The sequence below is a fragment of the Anabas testudineus genome, chromosome 24 (assembly GCF_900324465.2).
Source record: "Anabas testudineus chromosome 24, fAnaTes1.2, whole genome shotgun sequence".
Lineage (NCBI taxonomy): Eukaryota > Metazoa > Chordata > Actinopteri > Anabantiformes > Anabantidae > Anabas > Anabas testudineus.
This window is the reverse complement of record NC_046632.1, coordinates 14331123-14351294: the sequence shown is the minus strand read 5'-3', so window position 1 is coordinate 14351294 and position 20172 is coordinate 14331123. Positions and strand designations below refer to the sequence as shown.

General features: G+C 42.5%; 1 protein-coding gene across 3 annotated transcripts in view; it reads left to right on the top strand.

The window, feature by feature from the left end:
- The window catches only part of ncoa1 (nuclear receptor coactivator 1), a 43691-nt gene extending 23780 nt beyond the window's left edge, over nucleotides 1-19911 (top strand). For 2 of the 3 annotated variants that reach the window (XM_026341042.1, XM_026341043.1), the window contains exons 4-22: nucleotides 115-281; nucleotides 649-755; nucleotides 857-1034; nucleotides 2358-2537; nucleotides 3639-3731; nucleotides 3933-4073; nucleotides 4611-4758; nucleotides 5356-6331; nucleotides 6634-6861; nucleotides 7287-7641; nucleotides 7983-8165; nucleotides 8414-8528; nucleotides 8636-8804; nucleotides 9317-9634; nucleotides 10064-10165; nucleotides 10842-11274; nucleotides 11368-11536; nucleotides 12073-12262; nucleotides 12542-12721. In XM_026341042.1, coding sequence (XP_026196827.1) covers nucleotides 115-281; nucleotides 649-755; nucleotides 857-1034; nucleotides 2358-2537; nucleotides 3639-3731; nucleotides 3933-4073; nucleotides 4611-4758; nucleotides 5356-6331; nucleotides 6634-6861; nucleotides 7287-7641; nucleotides 7983-8165; nucleotides 8414-8528; nucleotides 8636-8804; nucleotides 9317-9634; nucleotides 10064-10165; nucleotides 10842-11274; nucleotides 11368-11536; nucleotides 12073-12262; nucleotides 12542-12721 — 4432 coding nt within the window. Of the gene's footprint in view, nucleotides 1-114; nucleotides 282-648; nucleotides 756-856; nucleotides 1035-2357; nucleotides 2538-3638; nucleotides 3732-3932; nucleotides 4074-4610; nucleotides 4759-5355; nucleotides 6332-6633; nucleotides 6862-7286; nucleotides 7642-7982; nucleotides 8166-8413; nucleotides 8529-8635; nucleotides 8805-9316; nucleotides 9635-10063; nucleotides 10166-10841; nucleotides 11275-11367; nucleotides 11537-12072; nucleotides 12263-12541 lie in introns of all 3 variants that reach the window. The other variant, XM_026341044.1, reaches the window with a different exon arrangement.
- Nucleotides 19912-20172: the final 261 nt, after the last annotated feature.

Genomic DNA, 20172 nt, shown 5'->3' with positions numbered 1-20172 from the left:
GAATTCTTATATGTTGATTGTTACTAATCTATTGCAAATAAAAAAGCATTTGATTCTAGTGATTGCATGTTTTTAATCTCACCTTGAGTCTTCGCGTCGTATCTTTTTCTGCAGTCTGGAGAAGCGGAGACGAGAGCTGGAGTGCCGCTACATAGAGGAGCTGGCTGAGCTGTTGTCATCCAACATGGGCGACATTGCCAGTCTCAGTGTCAAGCCCGACAAGTGCCACATCCTCAAGAGCACCGTGGACCAAATCCAGCAGATAAAACGGCGTGAGCAGGGTGAGGGAACACACTAACACAGCTGTGAGAGAATGGATAAAAATCTAAAAATAAATGTGTAGTGAAGTGAGGTTTACATATCGGCTTGGGTGTTCAAGCCTTTAAACCTGTACAAGTGTCTGATCACAGGTCTGAATGTATATATATATATATATTTTAATGAATAGCATATGTCAGTGTTCCAGCACGTCCTGGAAACTTTTAGACCAGTTTCCACAGTAGAAGGGTGGAAAACACAGTGACGTATTTTGTCTGGATTATTTGCATTTCTAGATTTAAGAACTACTGCATAGTTGTTGCAACAATACAGTTGTTTAATGTGATTGGAAACATTTAGCATGTCTGTGTGTTTGTTTCCTCCTGACAGAGAAAGCAGCTCTTCTCTCTCCAGATGATGAGGTTCAGAAGAGCGACATCTCTTCCAGTAGCCAGGGGGTGGTGGAGAAAGAGGCACTGGGGCCCATGCTGCTAGAGGTGAACAATACACGCACAGTCACACAGACAGAGATTTTTCCTCACAGTCAACACACACAATCGGATTTCCGTTTACCTCTCCCATTCTCCTTCCCGTTCAGGCCCTCGATGGGTTTTTCTTCGTCGTCAACCGAGAGGGCCGCATCGTCTTTGTTTCTGAGAATGTGACGAGTTACCTTGGATACACCCAGGAGGAGCTGATGACCTCAAGTGTCTACAGCATCCTCCATGTGGGAGACCACAATGAATTTGTACGCAATCTGCTGCCCAAAAGCCTGGGTGAGTGGGGGAGCGAGTGTGGGTTTTAATCGTGTCAGTGCAATCTGTCGTATGGTACTTTATATCCTAAGTTTAGGATGCCAATAGCATTTTATTTTTAAGATACTTGGTAATTACATTTACAGTATCTTCAAATTTGACAGTTTCCATGCCAAAGAAACCCATTAAGTAGCCAATAAAACTCAGGAAATTAATTTTGGCGGCTGAATTGTTATATAGCCGTTACTACAGATAATTAACTTACTTTATTAATGGGACATATTGTATCTAAGGCAAATTTTAAGATCTATGAAAGGTGGGAGGATGAGCGATGGGGATTTTAAATTAACATGATTTTTAGTGCTCTACACAAAGCTGCAAAATACACCAGAAGAAAGAAACGGTAAAATAAGAGTGGCTGCGTGTGTGTAGGTGTGTTTGAGGTGCGAGGGAGGTGTGAAACAATGACTTTCTCCAGTGGTATAATATTATTTTAATGTTTAGTTAAACCTTGAGAAACAAAGATCTCCAAAATGTACTTTCACAGTGAAACTTAAGAACAAATTGATTTTTTTTTCCAGTACTGAAGGACTGTTCTGTGCATCTTTAGGGTGATATTCCATAATAAACTATTACAACCCAGCTATGTTCAGACCCATAATGTTTTTTTGGAGTTTGCACAATGAAAGGTGTATTTCACTGCCTTTGTTAAAGCCTACAATTTTAGGGTAAAAGAGCAGGTTAGGGGTTAGTTTATTATTATTACTAGGCAACCACCAAATCCTGCCTCACGGCTATTTAAACAATTTATAATTTATCTAAACGTCTGCGCGGAGCGGAGGGCACTTACTGTGGCACTGATTGAAGGAGAGAGGCTGTTCTCAAATATGTTGTTCACAGAGGAACAGAGATCCTTGTCAGGGGAGTACCACAGACCTGCTTCAAGACTTATTTTGGGACGAGTCTCTGACAGTTTGCCATTCATCTGATTAGACAATGGGGGGGAAATACACAAACGGCTTTTCTGTGTTAACATGGTTTTCAACACAGAAGGTGCTCCTGCAAAAACCTGGATGCACTCAGCTTTCTTAAAGCAGTGATCAAAACAATTACATCCACCCCAGGCTGTTAAAAAAATACTCTGTCTGATTGGCATTTTGTGACACTATGCAAATCAAAATAACACATGTACATCTATAGTTTCAGCATATGCTGATTATTTGCAACAGGCTTAGCAAACAAAACAGGCTTAACAAACAAAAAATATAACGCTTTACTGTTCTGAACAATGTAATTTTACTTTTTCCCTGCATCAGTTCTTACTTTATTTTCTGTTGGTTTTAGTAAATGGTGTGATGTGGCCACAGGAACCTGCCCGAAGGAACAGTCACACTTTTAACTGTCGCATGCTGAAGAGACCACCAGACGAGATGGATTCAGAAAATCAGGAGGCTCGGCAGCAGTACGAGATCATGCAGTGTTTCACTGTGTCCCAGCCTCGGACCATGCAGGAGGAGGGTGATGGTACATGCAAACACACGAGTGCACACAGTCTGTTGGCATTTACTACATGAACTGTTATATATCAGTGGATTTCTTTCAATATTGGTTTTAGTCCTCACTCTGTAAGCCTCAGCAGAGGTTTTTTCTACATGCAATGATTTGTGCAAAGTGTGCGTGGATCCCTCTCACAGTACTGTTGACCCCCGAATTTCTTCTTTATATTTATTATTTATTCAGCATTTCTGTGAGGTCTAGTTTTTGTTTTTAATGCTGTGCAACAACTGAATTCTACTAAAAACTAGGAACTGAAACCACATCGTGTACATGTTTAAAAAAAATGGTCTCAAGTTGACACTTTGGTTTCATCTGCCATGCTCAGTAATTCACTCTCTTATTTTTTTTGTCTATTTATACAACATGATTTAACTTGTGTGTATACAATACACGTGGACTATCATCTAATGTAAGGAAATAAACACTTGCCTTGCCCCTCTTTATCAAATCTTTAACTTTTGGCTGATGAGTGAAAGTGTTAAACAGTATTAAAACAAGTCCCTGGAAATTGGACAGTGACCAGAATCTTGAAGGACATTCTTTTTTTTTTTTTTTTTTAAAGCTGCTGGTGCAATGGCCTTGATAAAACCGTGATGTAGTTCCTGCATTGCAGTTTTATTTTTGCTTTTGTGCTCTGTCTCCTCCAGAATTGTGTTCACAGTTCTGCTGCTTTCTGTTTTTGTGAAGTCTCGACGTCTGTTGTTTGCGTCTCGGATATGATTGATAGTTCACTCGACACATTTCCAAGTTGTAGCTCGTTTACACAGAGAAAAACAAAATGATACGCTTTGACAGGTTTTTATTTATTTCCAACCTACAGTGTATATCTGAGAGGCATATGAGAAAATTATACATTAAGTATTCTGTGTAAATTAGCTGTTGAAGTAAGGCTTGATCATCTGGTAACATCTGCATCTTTTCCATGTTAGATTCTGAGGCTTGTTGACGGTCACATCTGTTCTTTTTTCTTCTCTTTCTTTGCCCACTCTACTTTTTTTTGCTGCACTGACTGACAGTAACAGACACACGTACACACATAAACCTCACCACATGTCCTCTCTGCTTCAGATTTGCAGAGCTGCCTGATTTGTATAGCCTGTCGGATACCTCGCACCCAGCCTGTCAGCACTGAGTCTTTCATCACGAAGCAGGACCCTACAGGTAACACACATACACCGAAGTGTGTGCAACACTGGTAAAGAGAACGTTCAGCTTGTTTTGTGGACTGAAAAACTTCCATCTCAGAAAATTAGCTAATTGTTCGTGATAGTCACAAGATGAACTCTGAATGAGTGGACGCTCCTGCAGATGTTGAAATCGGTGCAGACTGATCTTTTATGTGTGTGTGGTGCTCTCCTCCAGGGAAGATCATCTCCATAGAAACTAGTGCATTGCGAGCAACAGGCCGGCCTGGCTGGGAGGACCTGGTCAGGAAGTGCATCTACGCTTTCTTTCAGCCGCAGGGCAAAGAGCCCTCCCACGCTAAGAAGCTGCTGCAGGAGGGTGAGCAGCCGCAGTTAGTTGTTTAAACTTCACCATCAGAAATCACTTACATGGTTTCTGCCAGCTTAGTCCTAGTTAGTCTCAGCACTAGCTCAGGAACATTGTTACACTAACTTTTCAAACTTGAAGCATGTGTGTTGTGGAGACTGTAAAGGTAAAAAGAAGAATAGGTTTTAAAAAAGACAGATAAATAACTAACAATCATTTCCTCATTGTTTATTCAGATGTTTATTTTGGTAATGTTTGGTCCAAACATGTCAACAAAAGTTCAACCAACAGCCAAACTACGCAGCATTTGAGTAGCTGGTGCCATTAAGCTTAACAAATTATTTAAACTGGTATTAAATGATCAAAATACTTGGATAAAGTTTCTGTTTACTTGATTGATTTCTAACTATGCTCCAACACTAAGACATAAGTATTATTGAAGCCTCAGGGCAGTGAGGGTGATTTACTTATGTACATGTCGGTAAGAAAAAGAAAACAAACAGGAGCTGAGACCAAAGTCTTAACAATGCATTTGTGTGTGTCCAACAGTGATGACCCACGGCACCGCGATCAGTCCGCTGTACCATTTCACTCTGAGTGATGGCACCCCGCTCAGTGCTCAAACCCGCTGCAAGTTCTGCTGCCCTCCCAACCCTGATGTACAGCCCTTCATTATGGGCATTCACACTATTGACAGGTACTGTGATAGCTGCTGTGATGCACACACTGATGCAGACTTCTGGTACTTGAGACCCTTTATGCACCTGATTCTTCTCAGTTGTCAGTAGAAATTGATGGCTGATAACTTGAAGCTGCAAAGCAAACAAATAAATTGATTGTGTCGTATGTTTATAAGTTAAAACTTGTTTTTAAAGTGAAGTGACTAAGTAAAAACACAGTTTATTGTCCTTGATTGGACAGTGTAATTGATATTTCCTAGCAAAGGAATTAAGACGTTTCTTCATTCTTACCATCCATGTTTCTATTTCACACAGATCAGTTTTGTTCTAACACAGGTGCGTCAGTATTTGCATCAAATAGTTGCTGAAAAATAGGTTGTTAATTAGAATCTAAATTTAATTAGACACTATTAAAGAGTAGCTCAGTTGCTCTGACACAGATAATTGGAAAATCGAATTGTCTACCGAGTTTCTCTGTTCCACATAAAACCAGAATAAAACTCAAGATACTGTCGTGTATATGTAAACGCATTATTTACACATTATACTTCACCATGTTTTTACTTTTGCTCTCCTCCGGTTACGATTACCTCTGTTTTCTTTCTTCCTTCCAGGGAACACAACACTGCTAGCTCTCAGGAAAACACTAACCCCAGCCTTCCACTGACCCTCGACAGCCTTGCCCAGACTCCCTCCCGCTCTCCAACCCTTCCTCCCAGCAGCAACTTAACTCAAGGCTCCAGTCTCGCCACACCAGGCCTTCACCCCAACAACAGCAATGCCTCCTCCCACGGACTTAACTCAGCCACACCCACAGGCTACCTGACGCCAAGTCGGACATGTCCCCAACAGGTGAACAGTCCCTCTCCTTTGAGCAGCCCACTCACAGCCACCCCTACCTCTTTTATGTCGCCCAGGATGCCACGGGCCAGCCCTGGGTTAGGGGGAAGCCCTCGTGTACCAGGGAACCCCTTTTCTCCCTCCACACCAGGCCTCCATTCCCCAGCTGGGGCACTGAGCAGTGGAGGCAACCTCAGTGGGCAGCAATCTGCCGGTGACAGTAATAGTAGTGGTGGGTCAACAGGGTCCTTCTCCCTGTCCTCCCCACTCCCTCAGAGACAAGCCAGTACACCCACCAGCTCCTCAACTCGGCCACAAATGGCAAAAACCCAAGAAGGAGTAGAAGGAGGGGGAGAGGACTCAGTTAAAGTCCCCCTTCCTTCTGCCTCACAGCTTGGTAACCCGAGACTCAATCAGCTCCTAGATAGCAATGGTACAGGAGTTGAATCAAACAACAACAGCATCCACTGCACATCAACACCTCATCCTCCGAACCCTCCTTCTGCTCCTCAGTGCCCTGCTTCTCACAGTACTCTAACAGAACGGCATAAGATCCTCCACCGGCTGCTCCAGGACAGCAGTCCCAACGACACCTCTGCCACCACTGAGGAAGGAATGAACAAAAACGAAGTTGAGATCAAGAAAGAGCCACCCACCAGTCCGGCCCTGACCTCAGCTCCGCCCAGGTCCAGCTCCAGGGAGCCACAGGATCACCAGCTACTCCGCTTTCTTCTAGATACAGACGAGAAGGTGAAATTCTATTTATTTAGGATCTGGTTTTGTAAGATAAAATTCAGTTTATGTATAAATTATTGATGTAAAAAAATCACATTTTATCATCAAATTCTTTAAAAGATAGTATTTGTATCTACCACGTCAAATGTATATTAATTAACCTTCTGACTGTTGCTTAGTGTTGCTCTCCTCTGCTCTGCTTTTTCCACTAAATGTTTTCCAGCTGTCTTCAGGTTGCTCACTGTGATTTTATCCTCACTGTGAGCCGAAAGTGAAACCATGAAAAACATGAACTGAAACATGTTTTGTTTTTGAAGGACTTGGGAGACCTGCCACCTCCATCTGCTCTCAGTCTGAAGACAGTTAGGGTAAAGGTGGAGAAGAAAAACAGCAGAGACGGTGCAGCCTGTACAGGATCCACTCTGGCAGCAGGAGGTGCATCCAAAGCTGCAGGAGCTTCAAGCAACTCGGCTTGCATCAGTCCTAAGTCGAGCCCTGTAGGAGAGAACCGCCGAAACAGCCGCAAGGACAGCAGAGACTCCACGGTATAGTTGGTGCTCATATTATAGTGGATTAGACCTTTTAAAGAAATGAATTGTTGTCTTTTACTTTTGCTGAGAGCGAACCAGATGAGTTCAGACTTCTACAGATAGAAAGAGTTGAAATGCTCTGAACACCCTACTTGTGAACTTTTGCAGTGTTTGCTGTTAGAAATAAAATGCTCGGATAAAGTCACCGTTGAAATGTAGCCTGACAACCCAGAAATGTAAGTTAAATGATTCCTGGACTCTGCTGTGGGCTCAGCTATCAGCTACAGCCTCCGAATCTCAGTAGCCTTTGACCATTTGTCTCCCTCCATCTCTCTTTTACTGATCTGTTATCCTCCATTTCTCCCACTTCTCATTATTCTTCACCATCTATACTTCCATCTTGTCTTTCTCCACATCTTCCTCATCTCTATCTCACTCAGATGTCTAGCGGTCCTGTTGATCTGGACCCTCTCACCCAGCTGCTGCCTGGCCTGAGAGGCACAAGTGGGGCCAGACAGGGCAGTGAGGATTCAACAACACCTGGAGGAGGCCTCCAACTCCAGTCTCCAAACCCCCAATCCCAGCCTCCAGCTCAGCTCCAGTCCCCCGTTCCTCAGCTTCAGTCCCCTCTGTCTCAGCCCCAATCCCTTTCCCATATGCAGTCTCCATCACCCCAGCTCCACTCCCCTTCCCCTCAGCTCAAACTGCAGTCACCCACTCAGCTCCAGCCGGGCGAGGCCGGCACTCCCCGCAATGTCAATGTGAAGAGAGAGCCTCCTGGCACTCCTAACAGAGGTACAGTTTCAGCGTGGGAAAGAGTGGAGTAAATGGTTTTGTTTGTAATAGTATTATAGTGATAGTAGCAGCAGGAGGCTTTAAGGTTCCAGAAAGTGCTCTCTATTTATACATTTACCTACAGATTGTTAGTCTGAATTCCCCCTAGTGGCTATTTGTGGACACTGCAGTGTAAACAGACTGCATATAACCACAATAATGTATTTACTTCCTTTCTCTAAAACTACAGAACAGTGCAGAGTATCTTATTTGTTAAGGCTGACAGCTTGTGAGTCTGCAAATCAGCATTGTACCTAAACAAACAAACACACTGTTGTTTTTAATTTGTCTTTGTTTCTCAGGGTTAGGTGATGGTGGTCCTCCCTCTGGTTGCAGCATCCAGAGTCAGTCATCGTTTGATTTCTGCAGTCCCCCCACACCAAGCCAGACACAGACCCAAGCACAGGAAGACCCATTTCAGACCACCAAAGACAGCAGCCCCTTTCAAGAGACAGAAGTGATCAACCTATTCAGTTCAAACACTGGTACATACTGGATATACTCCAACTCTTCTACAGTTATAAATATACTAAAAATGTTCCAATGACAACTTTTTACAACCAGTGTGATCAGTTTATGATACAGTATGACCCCACATGAAATAGCTTTACACTATTCTGCAGAAGAGAGTAGCGCAGTGGTATGGTTCTACATACTCACTGTTTGAAATCAAAATTCAGTGACGAATTCTTTTCAGTAAAAAGTTTTGGTCTTGTGCTGAATTTCTTTTCAGGCCTCACTAAGATGGACGTGGGAGATTCCCAGTTCCAGCCTCTGTCTCTGTCTGACACCTTGTCTTTTGACAGTCTCGGTAACCCTGTACAAGCTCCTTTGGCATCACCACAAGAGTAAGTGTCGCCACACTCTCCTTAAACCAGAATTTTCTATTCTGAAGATTGTTTGAAATGCTTATTTAAACCACTCCATTCACACTGTGTTTAATCTGTGTAAGCAGGCAGTGTGTGCCCTGTACGTTGGATGAAGTGCTCGGCCCGCCAACGACACCTGAAGGCCGAAATGATGAGAAAGCTCTGCTGGAGCAGCTTGTCTCCTTCCTCAGTGGGACTGATGAGAGTGAACTGGCTGAGCTGGACAAGGCCTTGGGTATTGACAAACTTGTACAGGTAAGTACGAGTGCGATAAAGATTCTCAGGAGAGACAGTAAGGGAGTGTGCATTGTTTTTTAAGAGCATTAGCGCATTTAGGACAGATGCTACATGTTTAATTTTGAGATCACTGAATCAGTAATTATATAATCTTACTGTAATGAATCAAAACAAACACAATAGTGTTGGCAGCCTCTGCTGGCCTCTGATCTGCCTTTTTGTGCCACCAAGCTGGATTTGGCAAAAAACCTGCTGGATTGCTTTCAAGAGGATGTTTTTACTTTACAAGTAATCCCCAGTCACTCCAGTTCTGCTGGTCTAATTGCAGTAGATCTTAAATATTTTAGCTCTAGCTATGACCTGTTCAGTATGTTTATATCAGCTGTTACTTCAGTTGGCTAAACTAAAAATGAAAACAGGTAGTATTGAAACTTCTGTGCTCTGTGCAAGAACCTTCCTGAACTCCTGGTTTTGATTTTAAATGACATAATGAAAAATAAAGATGAATGTTTTTGTTGCTCTCCTCACAGGGTGGTTGTTTTGACCCTTTGCCTCAAAACTTCTCAACCCAGCAACCCACTGCCACTCCAGTGTCCTTGGACCCTAAACCCCCCACTTACACTTCCCAATTTACGCCAGCTCCGCAAGCTCAGTTTCCTCCAGAAGTGGCCACGGTGGGACAACAGGGTCTGGGCTTTGGAGCCCCTCGAGGCGCTTTCCCTGGTGGGACGGCAGGCATGGGTCTTAGGCCAGGGATGACACGACCACAGGGGATGGGCCCACAGCTCAGACTGCCACCCAACCAGCTGCGCCTACAGCTGCAGCAGAGGCTGCAGGGCCCACAGCAGGTGAGGACAGGGAGGCGGTGGCTAGTTCCATTAATTCTCATAAAATGAAGGATGCGTTTACAACACAGTTTAAGAGTAAAAGGGTTAAAGGGTTGATTATACTACAGTAATATATCCTCTAGGATCTTTATTCTTATACTTTATACACTATTCACACTCACTGCTGACTGTACTATGCATATATCTGTGTTGTGTTGACTTGTAGCTCTGTGCTAGTCTTAATCCTGTTATATCACAATTAATGTTCTAATTTCATTTTGTCAGTCTTGGTTAAAATGGCCTTAATAGAATCTCTGCATTAATGTTCTGTCTCTATCCATCCAGTAATATTTCTTCTGCTTCTGTCAATGATCACATTTTTCTTCCTATCATATTATAAACAAACACCTGTCTGACGTCTGCTTATTTAATTTCTTCTTCTTCCGACAGCTCCAGAACAGAATGGCAGGCATGAATCAGTTTCCTACAGGAGCCCAGCATGCAAACATGGGGATTCGCCAGGGGGTTCAACAACCTCAAATGCCCTCACAAGTGAGTCACAGTGGCAGCAAACACAGCTATTGTACCCTCACTGCAAACACTGTTCTTCAACAGCGTCTGGAACCATTACCAGAGTCATTTGTTTGCATAGATTCAACAGCTGTGCAGACTATTGAATAGTTATCTGTATATTTTTATATTAACAGTGAATCAAACCACTTTAGTTCAGTGTAAACAAGGGGGCTCGCAGTGGCAAAAGGAGAAATGTCACCCCACTCTGCAGTTCCCCTCAGCTCTGTGGAACATTTTAACATCGTTCAGACGTTTTTAAAGTGATAATGCAGCTTCTCTTCACTTTCAATTAAAATCATTTAATTGAAAGTGGAATTACAGGGACTAGAAAGGATTAGAAATGAAACAAAGTTTGTACCAAATTCTAGCTTTTGTAAAAAATTGTGCTTATGGTATAATTTAATAATTGATCATACAGCTTGAAACTAAGAAATACAAACAAGACTACCTCACTGTATTAACCCTGATTATTGGTCTGTTCTTTCTTCTTCTCACTGCGTTTGTTGAATTGTTTTTCAATCGATCTTCAAGTTGTAAACATATCACTCAAAGGAACTGAAAACATACAGATACACAAGTGGCCATTACTAACACGGTGTATCATACCTTCCTTGTTCTCTGTAACGTGCTCCTTCTTGGACGTTGTCTTCCTCAGCAGCCTCCACTGAATGCCCAGATGCTGGCCCAGCGTCAGAGGGAGCTTTACAGCATCCAGCACCGGCAGCGCCAGCTTTTCCAGCAGAAAGTCATGTTGATGAGACAGAACATGGCAAGTGCTCCGACCGGGGCCGTGGGGCCCATTGGAACTGTCAGGGCCCCAAAAGGTCCCGCCACAACACCTCAACAACAGCAGCAGCAGCAGCAGCAACAGCAGTTTAACTTCCCACCAGGGTACAACCCGATGACGGGGAACTCCCCTACCTCACCAAGTCATTTCAGCCCCATGTCCGGGGGCCCTCTGGACAGCAAACTGCCCGGCAGAGTTCCTGTGAATAACCAGACGCTGATGAGCGGCGTGCAGGGCCAGTTCAACAGCACCGTGAACTCCTCATTACCCCAGGGCTTGTTTCAGCAGTTTGTAGGGTCTGGTAAGTTCAAGGAAACATGCAACCACGGCCACTTATATTTATTTATTTATTAGTGTTTGTCTAATAATTTTTTTTACTTTTTCTCTTTTAAAGCTATGGTCCAGCAAGATCCACCTTTCCCTCCTGAGATGAGCCCAACCAGTCCGCTGTTGTCACCTCAAAACTCAACCTCCCAGAGTCCTCTGCTTCAGCAGGCTGCACCTCTTGGCTACCAGTCACCGGACATGAAGAACTGGCAACAGACCAGCATGAGCAGCAACAGGTTAGAAAGTGTACACAGTTGTTAAGGCCTATGCAAACATTACGTTGTTTAAAATTAACTATTTACATGCACTTACGTAACCTGATTACAGATGGATTTCTCAAGTAAGCAGATTACTGTCATATAAGTGAGATACCTGGTTACCGTGGTTGAGATAGAGGATTAGATTCTTCTGGAGGGTATCTAACATAAAGTGGTCTGTAAACATCTAAACAAGTCTGTTTCCACCACGTATTTGTTTAATTCAGACAGTTCAGACAGCTCTCGTCTGCCTGTCTTTCTCTCACTGCGCTGACAGTCTGGCCAGACGTAGCAAAAAACAAAAGGTCAGGAAGCAGCGTCTGTCACTAGACAGTTAAAATCTGTGCACCATGCTTCCAAAATACGTCTGGGAGGAGAATTACTGATCAGCTGCACTTATTGTGGATTTACAGTGAAGAGTTACACTTGTGCATGAGTTCTGCCACACTTTTATATTTCAAGTGGATTCTTGCACTTGCACTGAGACTAACGTGCCCTGTTCCCCTCTGTCACAGCCTGTTTAGTCAGTCAGGGCAGAGCGCAGGTCAGAACTTTGGCCAGCAGGGGGTTTACAACAATATGAGCATCACTGTCTCCATGGCTGGAGGCTCCGGTGGTGTTGGCACATTACCTCCCATGGGGCAGCAGGTTGGCATGAGCAACAGTAACCTCAGCAACGTTGGCCCAGTGTGCAGCGACCAGCAGGTTAGTGACTTTGTATGTGTCAGTCTGTATTCTGTTGTTGGTTTGTTGTGTATGTAGAATCTTAATCTGAAAGGTAACGACTCTCAACAGCTATTAACAAACACCACATATGTAGCACACAGTCCATATGGGGGCAGCTCTGCCTCAGGTGGTAGAGTGGGTCGACCTGTAACCATGGTGTCTTAGTGTTGAGGTATTTTTGATTGAAAACTGGACTGAAGCTTGGTACAGTAAAAATACACCGGTGGCCCTGTATCATCACCGCTTGTGTTTCTGTAGGTGCAGCAGGTTCAGGTGTTTGCAGACGTCCAGTGCACAGTAAACCTGGTTGGCAGCGACTCCTACCTGAACCAGGGCTCCATCGGAGCTGCGGCCTCGCCGAAGGGCCCCGGACCACAGGGCCCACAGAACAACCAGGCCCAGCAGAAGAGCCTCCTCCAGCAGCTGCTCACCGAGTGACACCTGCCACCCCTTCAGCTCTCTTACTTCTCTCTACTTCTCTCACTTCTACGCCTCCTCCTCGGAGGTCGGTGCACCAGACCCATTGCTGTCTCTGTCTCACCTTTTGGATGGATGTTTGGACGGACACAGAGTAGGCTCAGAGAGGTCTGGCTGTCGCTGGAGTTGCACAGCCTAACCACTTCTGTGCAAGGGGGCGGGGGGTTATTCGGGACCGGTTGTTTTACCGCCCAGTACGTAAAGAAAAACTCAAGTCAGAAGGAGCAGCAGTGTATTTAAACCTGCCTGTCTAATCTGTCTGACAACCTGTCTGTCTGCCTCAGCCTATTAAAGGCAGTGTTGTCTTGCTGCTCATTCCTCGGTGACCTACTTCCTGCTTCCTGACCCAAGAAAACAACTGCAACATCATTGTAGATTTGCCAAGTTGTCATCACTGTCAAATCAGGGCCGGCCTCCTTTTTCTTTTGTTTGTTTGTTTGTTTGTTTTTGTTGAGTTTGTTTTTTTCTGATCGGATTGTTTTTGTCGGGCCGTCGCAGCAGCAGCAGCAGTGCATCTTGGGAGCATGAGTTGCAGCGTACAGCTGTGCTCAGCTTTTAAGTGTGGGAGTGTCCCACACAGCAGCACCTCTGGCTTTTTATTTTTTGGTTTTCCTCTACCTGTCTCTCAGCGATGTGGGAATGTTAAGGTTTCAGACCTCTGTGGCATTGTGGGATAGAAGCTCAGTATCAGCTGGTTCTGTGACTGTCTCTCTCTATCAGCTACAGTGCCTGGTGGAAGTTTGAGTTTTCCCAAGCTCTGCTTCTTCTTCTGCATATTATTCTATTTCGTCTTCTTGTTTAATTTTAAATTTTTTTTTGGGTTGAATTGTTTAAAGAATCTTCTGCTCTCACCGTCGTCGTCATCATCATCGACATCGTCTTCATGATCATCAGAACAAGCTCTGTCAACAGCCAGAATGGATGGATTGACTGATGGATGGATGGGAGACAGACGGGATGCTGCTCAGTTTGGAACTTACATGTCTTTCTCCCCTTGGGAAAAGTTTTATTTTTATTATTTTCAAAGTATAAAAAAAGACTGTTATGATTATTTAACTGTCTGTCCGTCACATTTTACCCCCCCACCTCAGCAGCTGTGAATACAGAGCCCCGTCGGGTTCTTTCTCTCTCTCTCTCTCTCTTTCTGTGGATCTTTCATGCTATCTCTCAGCCTATCAGTGTTGTTTGCCATGTGCACCGTGCAGGCGGGTAGTATTGTACAATACAGAAGGACAAAGACTTGGGGATGAGCTCACTCTTCTCTTGTATCTGCTTTCCTTTTTAAAAAGTGTAATTAATTGATTACTCAGAGCAGCAAAACTATAAAACTATGTATAATGTGATTGGATCCAGGTTTTATCCTTTTTTATTTTATTTTAACATTGTCTGCTCATGTTTTTTTTTTTTTTTTTTTTTTTTGGCATCATGATATTGTTATAACGCTAAATGTTGCAGTGGAGGACGAAGTTATTCCATCTTCTAAAATGTGAAAAATCAAAATTTTTAAGCAATTGAGTTTAAACATTGCTAGATCTCACTTCCTTCAGGGTCCCATTCAGCAGCCACACTTTCTGGAGGAAGGAAAAAAAAGAAGCAAAGTTTCATTGCTGTGCTTTGTCTTGTGGTAACCAGGGAGTTTGTCGGCCACCTTTTCTTGCTTTCTCCTTTTTTTTTATTCTTATGTATGTACAATACTTTCATGAGAACTTTTTCAAACAGTGCATTTGTGTTGTGTAACCATTGTATAAAAAAAAAAAAGCATAATAATACCATAATACCTTCTTTGCTGCGACTTCACGCTCTCCGGTGACTCTGTGTCGCAGCAAACAACGGGATTTTGGATATTGTTCCTATATAATGACATTTACGTAGAGGCTTTAGTAATAGAAGTTGCTAACAAAGATGTGATCGATAATTTAAAGATGTCATGAAATTGAATCAAAACAGGACGGGGTTGAGTCACAAAAAACACTTTTTATTTCTTTTTTTAATGTATGTTCTCCTCACCTTCTGAAAATCTGTTTTATCAGTGTTCCCGATGAGGATTCGGTTTTTGGGATTCAACCCTCTTCTCCCTCCACCTCTGGTTCCCCCGATGAAGACCTCACTCCACTGGCTACACACTCACACACACTCACACACAAACACACACATACGGTTTTCTGTTGACTACTGTTGCTCAGTCAGACACTGTCTCTCTCAGCGATAACAGACCTCTGTAACAAAATTAATTTCACACGCAGAAGTTGGCGCGACTCCTCACCAGGAAAACAAATCCCTGTGAAGACGTCGCCTCTGAATATTCTTCACACGATGAAGTTGACGTGAAGATATGCTTCATATCAGGCACGTCTGAACGCTTATATCAGAGTTTAGGGCTCAGTCTCACACACTACCCAAAGGTTTTCAGTGTAGGATGCTACACAACCAACATCTGGTCCTTCTCAGTCTCTCAAGCTCTTTTCTAACACAGGACTAATTTTATCAAGGAACATCCACTGATGTGTAACAACAACAAAGGTCCTCAGCGATTCTTTTTTTTTTTTTTTACTCTCAAGTCAAATCTGCCACGTCTGTCCTCTAGCACAAAATCAGGAGTTCTCTGATTGAAGTAATCCTGTGTGACTTTTTGTTTTCCGGTGAAGCATTCGGAGTGGAATCTGTGGAGAGGGTTTTGCATACAGCGCAGACCTCATGCTCGTGTGTTAGGGCGATTTTCATCGCCCGTGTAAAACGAGTTTCACAACTACCTAATTCATCACTCGCACTAGGTCAACAGCAGGCAGTCTTATGCTGCTTCATTGGAATAGGGCTTTCCTGTGTACTGTTTTTACAGCGATACTTCGCCGTATGCAACATTATAGAGGGATAGTATGCAAGGTCAACATTCCACCCACCAACTCCTCCAATGTTGTATGATGTGAGAACCACTTTGTGCGCAGCTGAAATGCTCCGTGTGTGGATTCAGATGTGTTTATGTGCAGATCCGAGCAGTGTGCACCTCAACAGTGGCACAGGAACGGTCATAGTCTTTAATCTTTCTTAAGCGTTTTAAGTCTGAAATGCAGAAAAGAATTCTGAGATGTTTTTAAAATGGTTTACCAAGACTCTTTATTTTCTATTTTTCTGTGTATTTATTAGAAAAGCATGTGGATAAGTCATCAACGCCTGTTTATTACCTCATTCTCTTTCCTTCTTGACCATGTTTTCACACTGTGAGCAGCTTGTTTGGTTGCTGCTGTAGGTTTTTAATTGACTGCGGGGCTACAGATCGACGTTAGCGTAGTTTATTTTTATTTTAGTTTATTTTTATTTTTATTTTATTTGCGCTCTACTCTTAGCTTGACCTGCTTAGCGTTTGGCATTTCTATCAAGCACTTGTAGAAACATAAAGAGAAAATAAATTTTTATTATTTTTGTTATTAACTAACATAAATTCTTTAAAATCTTTTATTTTATAGATGACGTAAGTGAATATATTGCGACTTATTGCGTCCCATTTCTCTCCTATAACTTTCACTGATTGTGAACTGAGACTTCAGCACAGGTTTAAACAGTAGAGGGCAGTAAAACTGAAATTAAACAAACGTGTTTTACAGTTTTCACTCCAGTGTCTGCATCTAGTCGACCTGTTCGAGACTTGTAGCCTTCAGGAAAAGGTTAAAGGAGAGAACTGGGGACACAACGGTCTATTAGTGTTTAGCGGCGATGAGGCGTTTCGAAAGCCGGCACTCAAATTCTTGTCTGTGTTGCACTTCAACGGGGAACGGGGACGCTCGAGTCCCGTTTCCCTTCTGTTCTCTAGAGACTTTCTCGCAGTGTAAATCCAGGAGTCAGACAGTCCTGTGCCACCGTTCAAACGATGTAAAGTAGAAGAAACACAAGCTGCACAAAGTGGAAGAATGTATTTTTGTTTTTAGTTTTTTGTCAGTGTCGGCCTCCTCTAGTTAGTCTGCTGTGAGGATTTCACACATACAGTATTGACACCCCCTCTTTCCTTTTATTCCTATGGAAGTGGTTTCCTCTATAACCCTGTTAAAGGCAGATACTCAGCTTATTCTGCAACAACAAAACATGCCAAATACAACCAATGCATATGTAATGCTATTTTTTTTTTCTTGTTGTTGTTTGTTTTTGTATGCAACAGCCATTCAGTGGAACCGACAACCCTCTCTTCTCACTACAGTTAACAGGTACAAGGTTAGGTTCTTTTATAACATTGGTTTCGAGATGTTAACATAATGTATATAGCAGAGAAATGTGAATATGTATTTGTTCAGAATCAGCTAAAAGAAAAAAGAAAAAAACAAGTAGTGCTCCGAGTTTGTGGTAAATAACTACTCGCCTCCGTCATGTTTTTACTTTGTGCTTTGATTTTCTACTTTTTTATTTTTCTGATGATGTATGTATGTATATGACTATCAGTGAGTGCGTATGTATGTGTGTAAGTGATTAATACTGTATATCTGGTGTTCTCTAAGATGGAAAAGTCGAAGATGTCCTGGTTTGATTCTTCTCTTCTTTTACTCTTTCGACGCTGCACAGTACCTGTGGGTGTTTCAGATAACTATGCCAGAGAATGGTTTAGCGACTGCTGAATGTGATTTTACTGAGAGAGAAGCAGTGTGGACTGGCTTTTTGTACGGGTTAATTTAAACAATAAAAAAAAGGCCATATTATTTAATTTTCTCTGTTGTCAAAAAGTTTAAGCAGATCTGGGAGAGTGGAGCCTTGGTTTTGTGGAGAAGCATTTCCTGGTTGATGTGTATACGAGTGGGCTGTTTTATTTTTCTGACTGATGTAGCCTTTTCCTTTTTCTTTTTGCATCCGTCAATAGTAAATGACCAAAGCTTAACGTTTGATGAATATCATATGCAAACTTCATCACCACTGGACAAGGAATTATGTAGCGGCCCAATTTGGATTTCTTGCTTTCTCACACAGCTGCTGTTCAGTGTTGTCTCGCATGTTCGTCTCCTGTCGCTTGTTACCTTTCCAGACTCCATCTGTCCTTATTTTCAAAAAGTGGCCTCAAGCGGCTCCAACCCACGTGACGTCCCGTCAAGTTAGGTCCGTTCAGAGACATCGGTGCCCTCAGTGAGGTCATCTGCGCCTGAAGTGCTGTCACTCGTTTACAGGAAGAAAGAAATCATTGCAATCATTAGCTATGCACCTTATGGAAACGAGCGCTTCGTTACGTTGACTCGTAGAATTAACACTGGAGCGACGCAAAATCATGACGTTCAAACACAAACCTGTCGGTGAATTTAGTTTAGTCACTTTCACAGCTTCTAACCTCATTCTGGGGGGAAAAACAAACCCTTTTTTTCCATTAACTAAAAACTTTATACCAAACTTGAGGTGCCTCGTGTATATATTTTCTGCAGTAAAGGTTGCTGCTTTGCTGTTTAACAATAATAACCTTGTTAACCAGGGTTTTTTTTAAACCTTTTTTCACCTTTGTAAAAATTAAAAAAAAAAAGTTTACTGTATTTTAAAAGACTTTTTTTACACACGTAGAAGATTAATCAGATTATTCTAGGAATTTGCAAATACAATCTAATTTTGCACTTTATACCAGATTAACTCAGAGTAGTAGAGAAGGCCATCGGAAACTGTTTGAATCACATCTGTATTTGGAGAATAAGCAATGTCCCCTGAATGTACCAGGAAAATGTTTTAGCTTTAGTCCTTTAATTTGAAATAGTAGTGAGTACCCTTTATCCAAACAGCAACTAAAAACGGTACACTTCACGTTCTTTGTGATGTAGTCCTCTGTGTCTTTCTCTGCGTACAACAACCGATCCTCACTCTAAATACTATGCCAGTCTTCTTCAGGTGACGTCCCTCCTCTCCCCTCCTCTCCTCTTCTCTCTGCGCTGTCAGCTAAAGCCAGGCGAACTGTTAAAAACCTCCTCCTGCTTGAACCTTAAAAACATTCCTGTTTACGACACCGTTTCACCAACCAACCGTCGGCGTTCGCTTTGCTCTCCGTCAGCTTGTTTGTCCTCAAACCAAGGTGGACGCTTTGTTTGTGTTTGGGTTGTGTGAGACTTCACCTTCTTCTTTCCCTCTCTCTCCTTTTTTATTTTTCTGTTGCTTGTCTTGTCACACCTTTATGCTGCCTAATGTGGAATATTCAGCGATGTGGCGTCAGGGAAAATGCGGCGCCTCGGTTCCATTCGTTTCTCCTCATTAAGACTCCAAATTTGCTCGTCCAAAGCGGCGTTTGTGCACCGCTACGTCCTTTTTCATTATTACTCCCACTCATTCCTTGACGCACGTGTTCAAACCTGTACTCCGTGTGCATCAGCTGGTCAAGTATTGTAAGTGCTGCCTTATTGGGACTGAGGTTGGTTATGGTTCAGAGATGTTAAACAAAGTTTGGGGTGTGGGGGGGTGGTAATGCTTTCTCTGGTGGATTTTAGTTAAAAGACCAAGGTTCCACTTTCTCCCTTGTACAAATTAATATAAATAAATATATATATATAAATATATATAATACATTTTATTCATTTTTGTCCAGTTTTGTATATTACACTCATGTAAAGTTTGTTTCTAAAGAGGCATCGGAGCAGCTATTACAAGACAATATGAGTGACAATGTTCATCTGGGAGAATTTTATGCTTGTTATATTTTCTCTTTCTCTCTCTCTCTCTGCCTCTTTTAATATTCCCCCCGATCCCGCTGTTCAGGTGTGTAACGTGAATATAAAGAAATCTACCTTTTCTTTGGAATGTTGTAGACAATCAGTCTCAGGCCGGGTCCAGTCCCTGCAGGGAGCGACATCCCTGCAGGCTGATAGACAAACAGAACTCTTTCTCTCTTTTTTTTTTTTCCTTTTTCTTTTGTTTGACAATTAAAAACTCTTTGCATCTACTGGAAGTCTAAATTTGGAGGTTTGTTCATTCATATGTTCGTGGCTGCTCAAGTTTACACACACACACACATTTCTCTACTACACTCAAAACACAAACACCTCGTGCATTTGATCCCTCTGCTTTTTATTTTCATTGTTTTTTTGTTTTTGTTTTTTTTTTCCAAGGTGAGGATGCCAACCTTGAGGAAATGATGCTTTGACTAACAAATCTATAACATCTATGAATGTGGGAATGCAACACATTGCAATAAAAGCACCATTTGAAATGCAGCATGTCATCTATGTATTGTCTTTATTAGCCCTAAAAGATAAAAGGAATGTTTGGAAAAGGTTGTTTTACCCGTGGGTGATGATGTCTACAGCCGGTCCAACACATGAGAAGCTGCACAACACATTTCATGCACATTTCTGTTGCTTTATCCCAACTTGTTGCGTAATAATTCGACAGCCATTCATTTTACTCTTTCTACTGTGGCCTCACGTCAGCATGAGACATCTGGATTTGAACAGACTGAAATGTTCGGAGTAAAC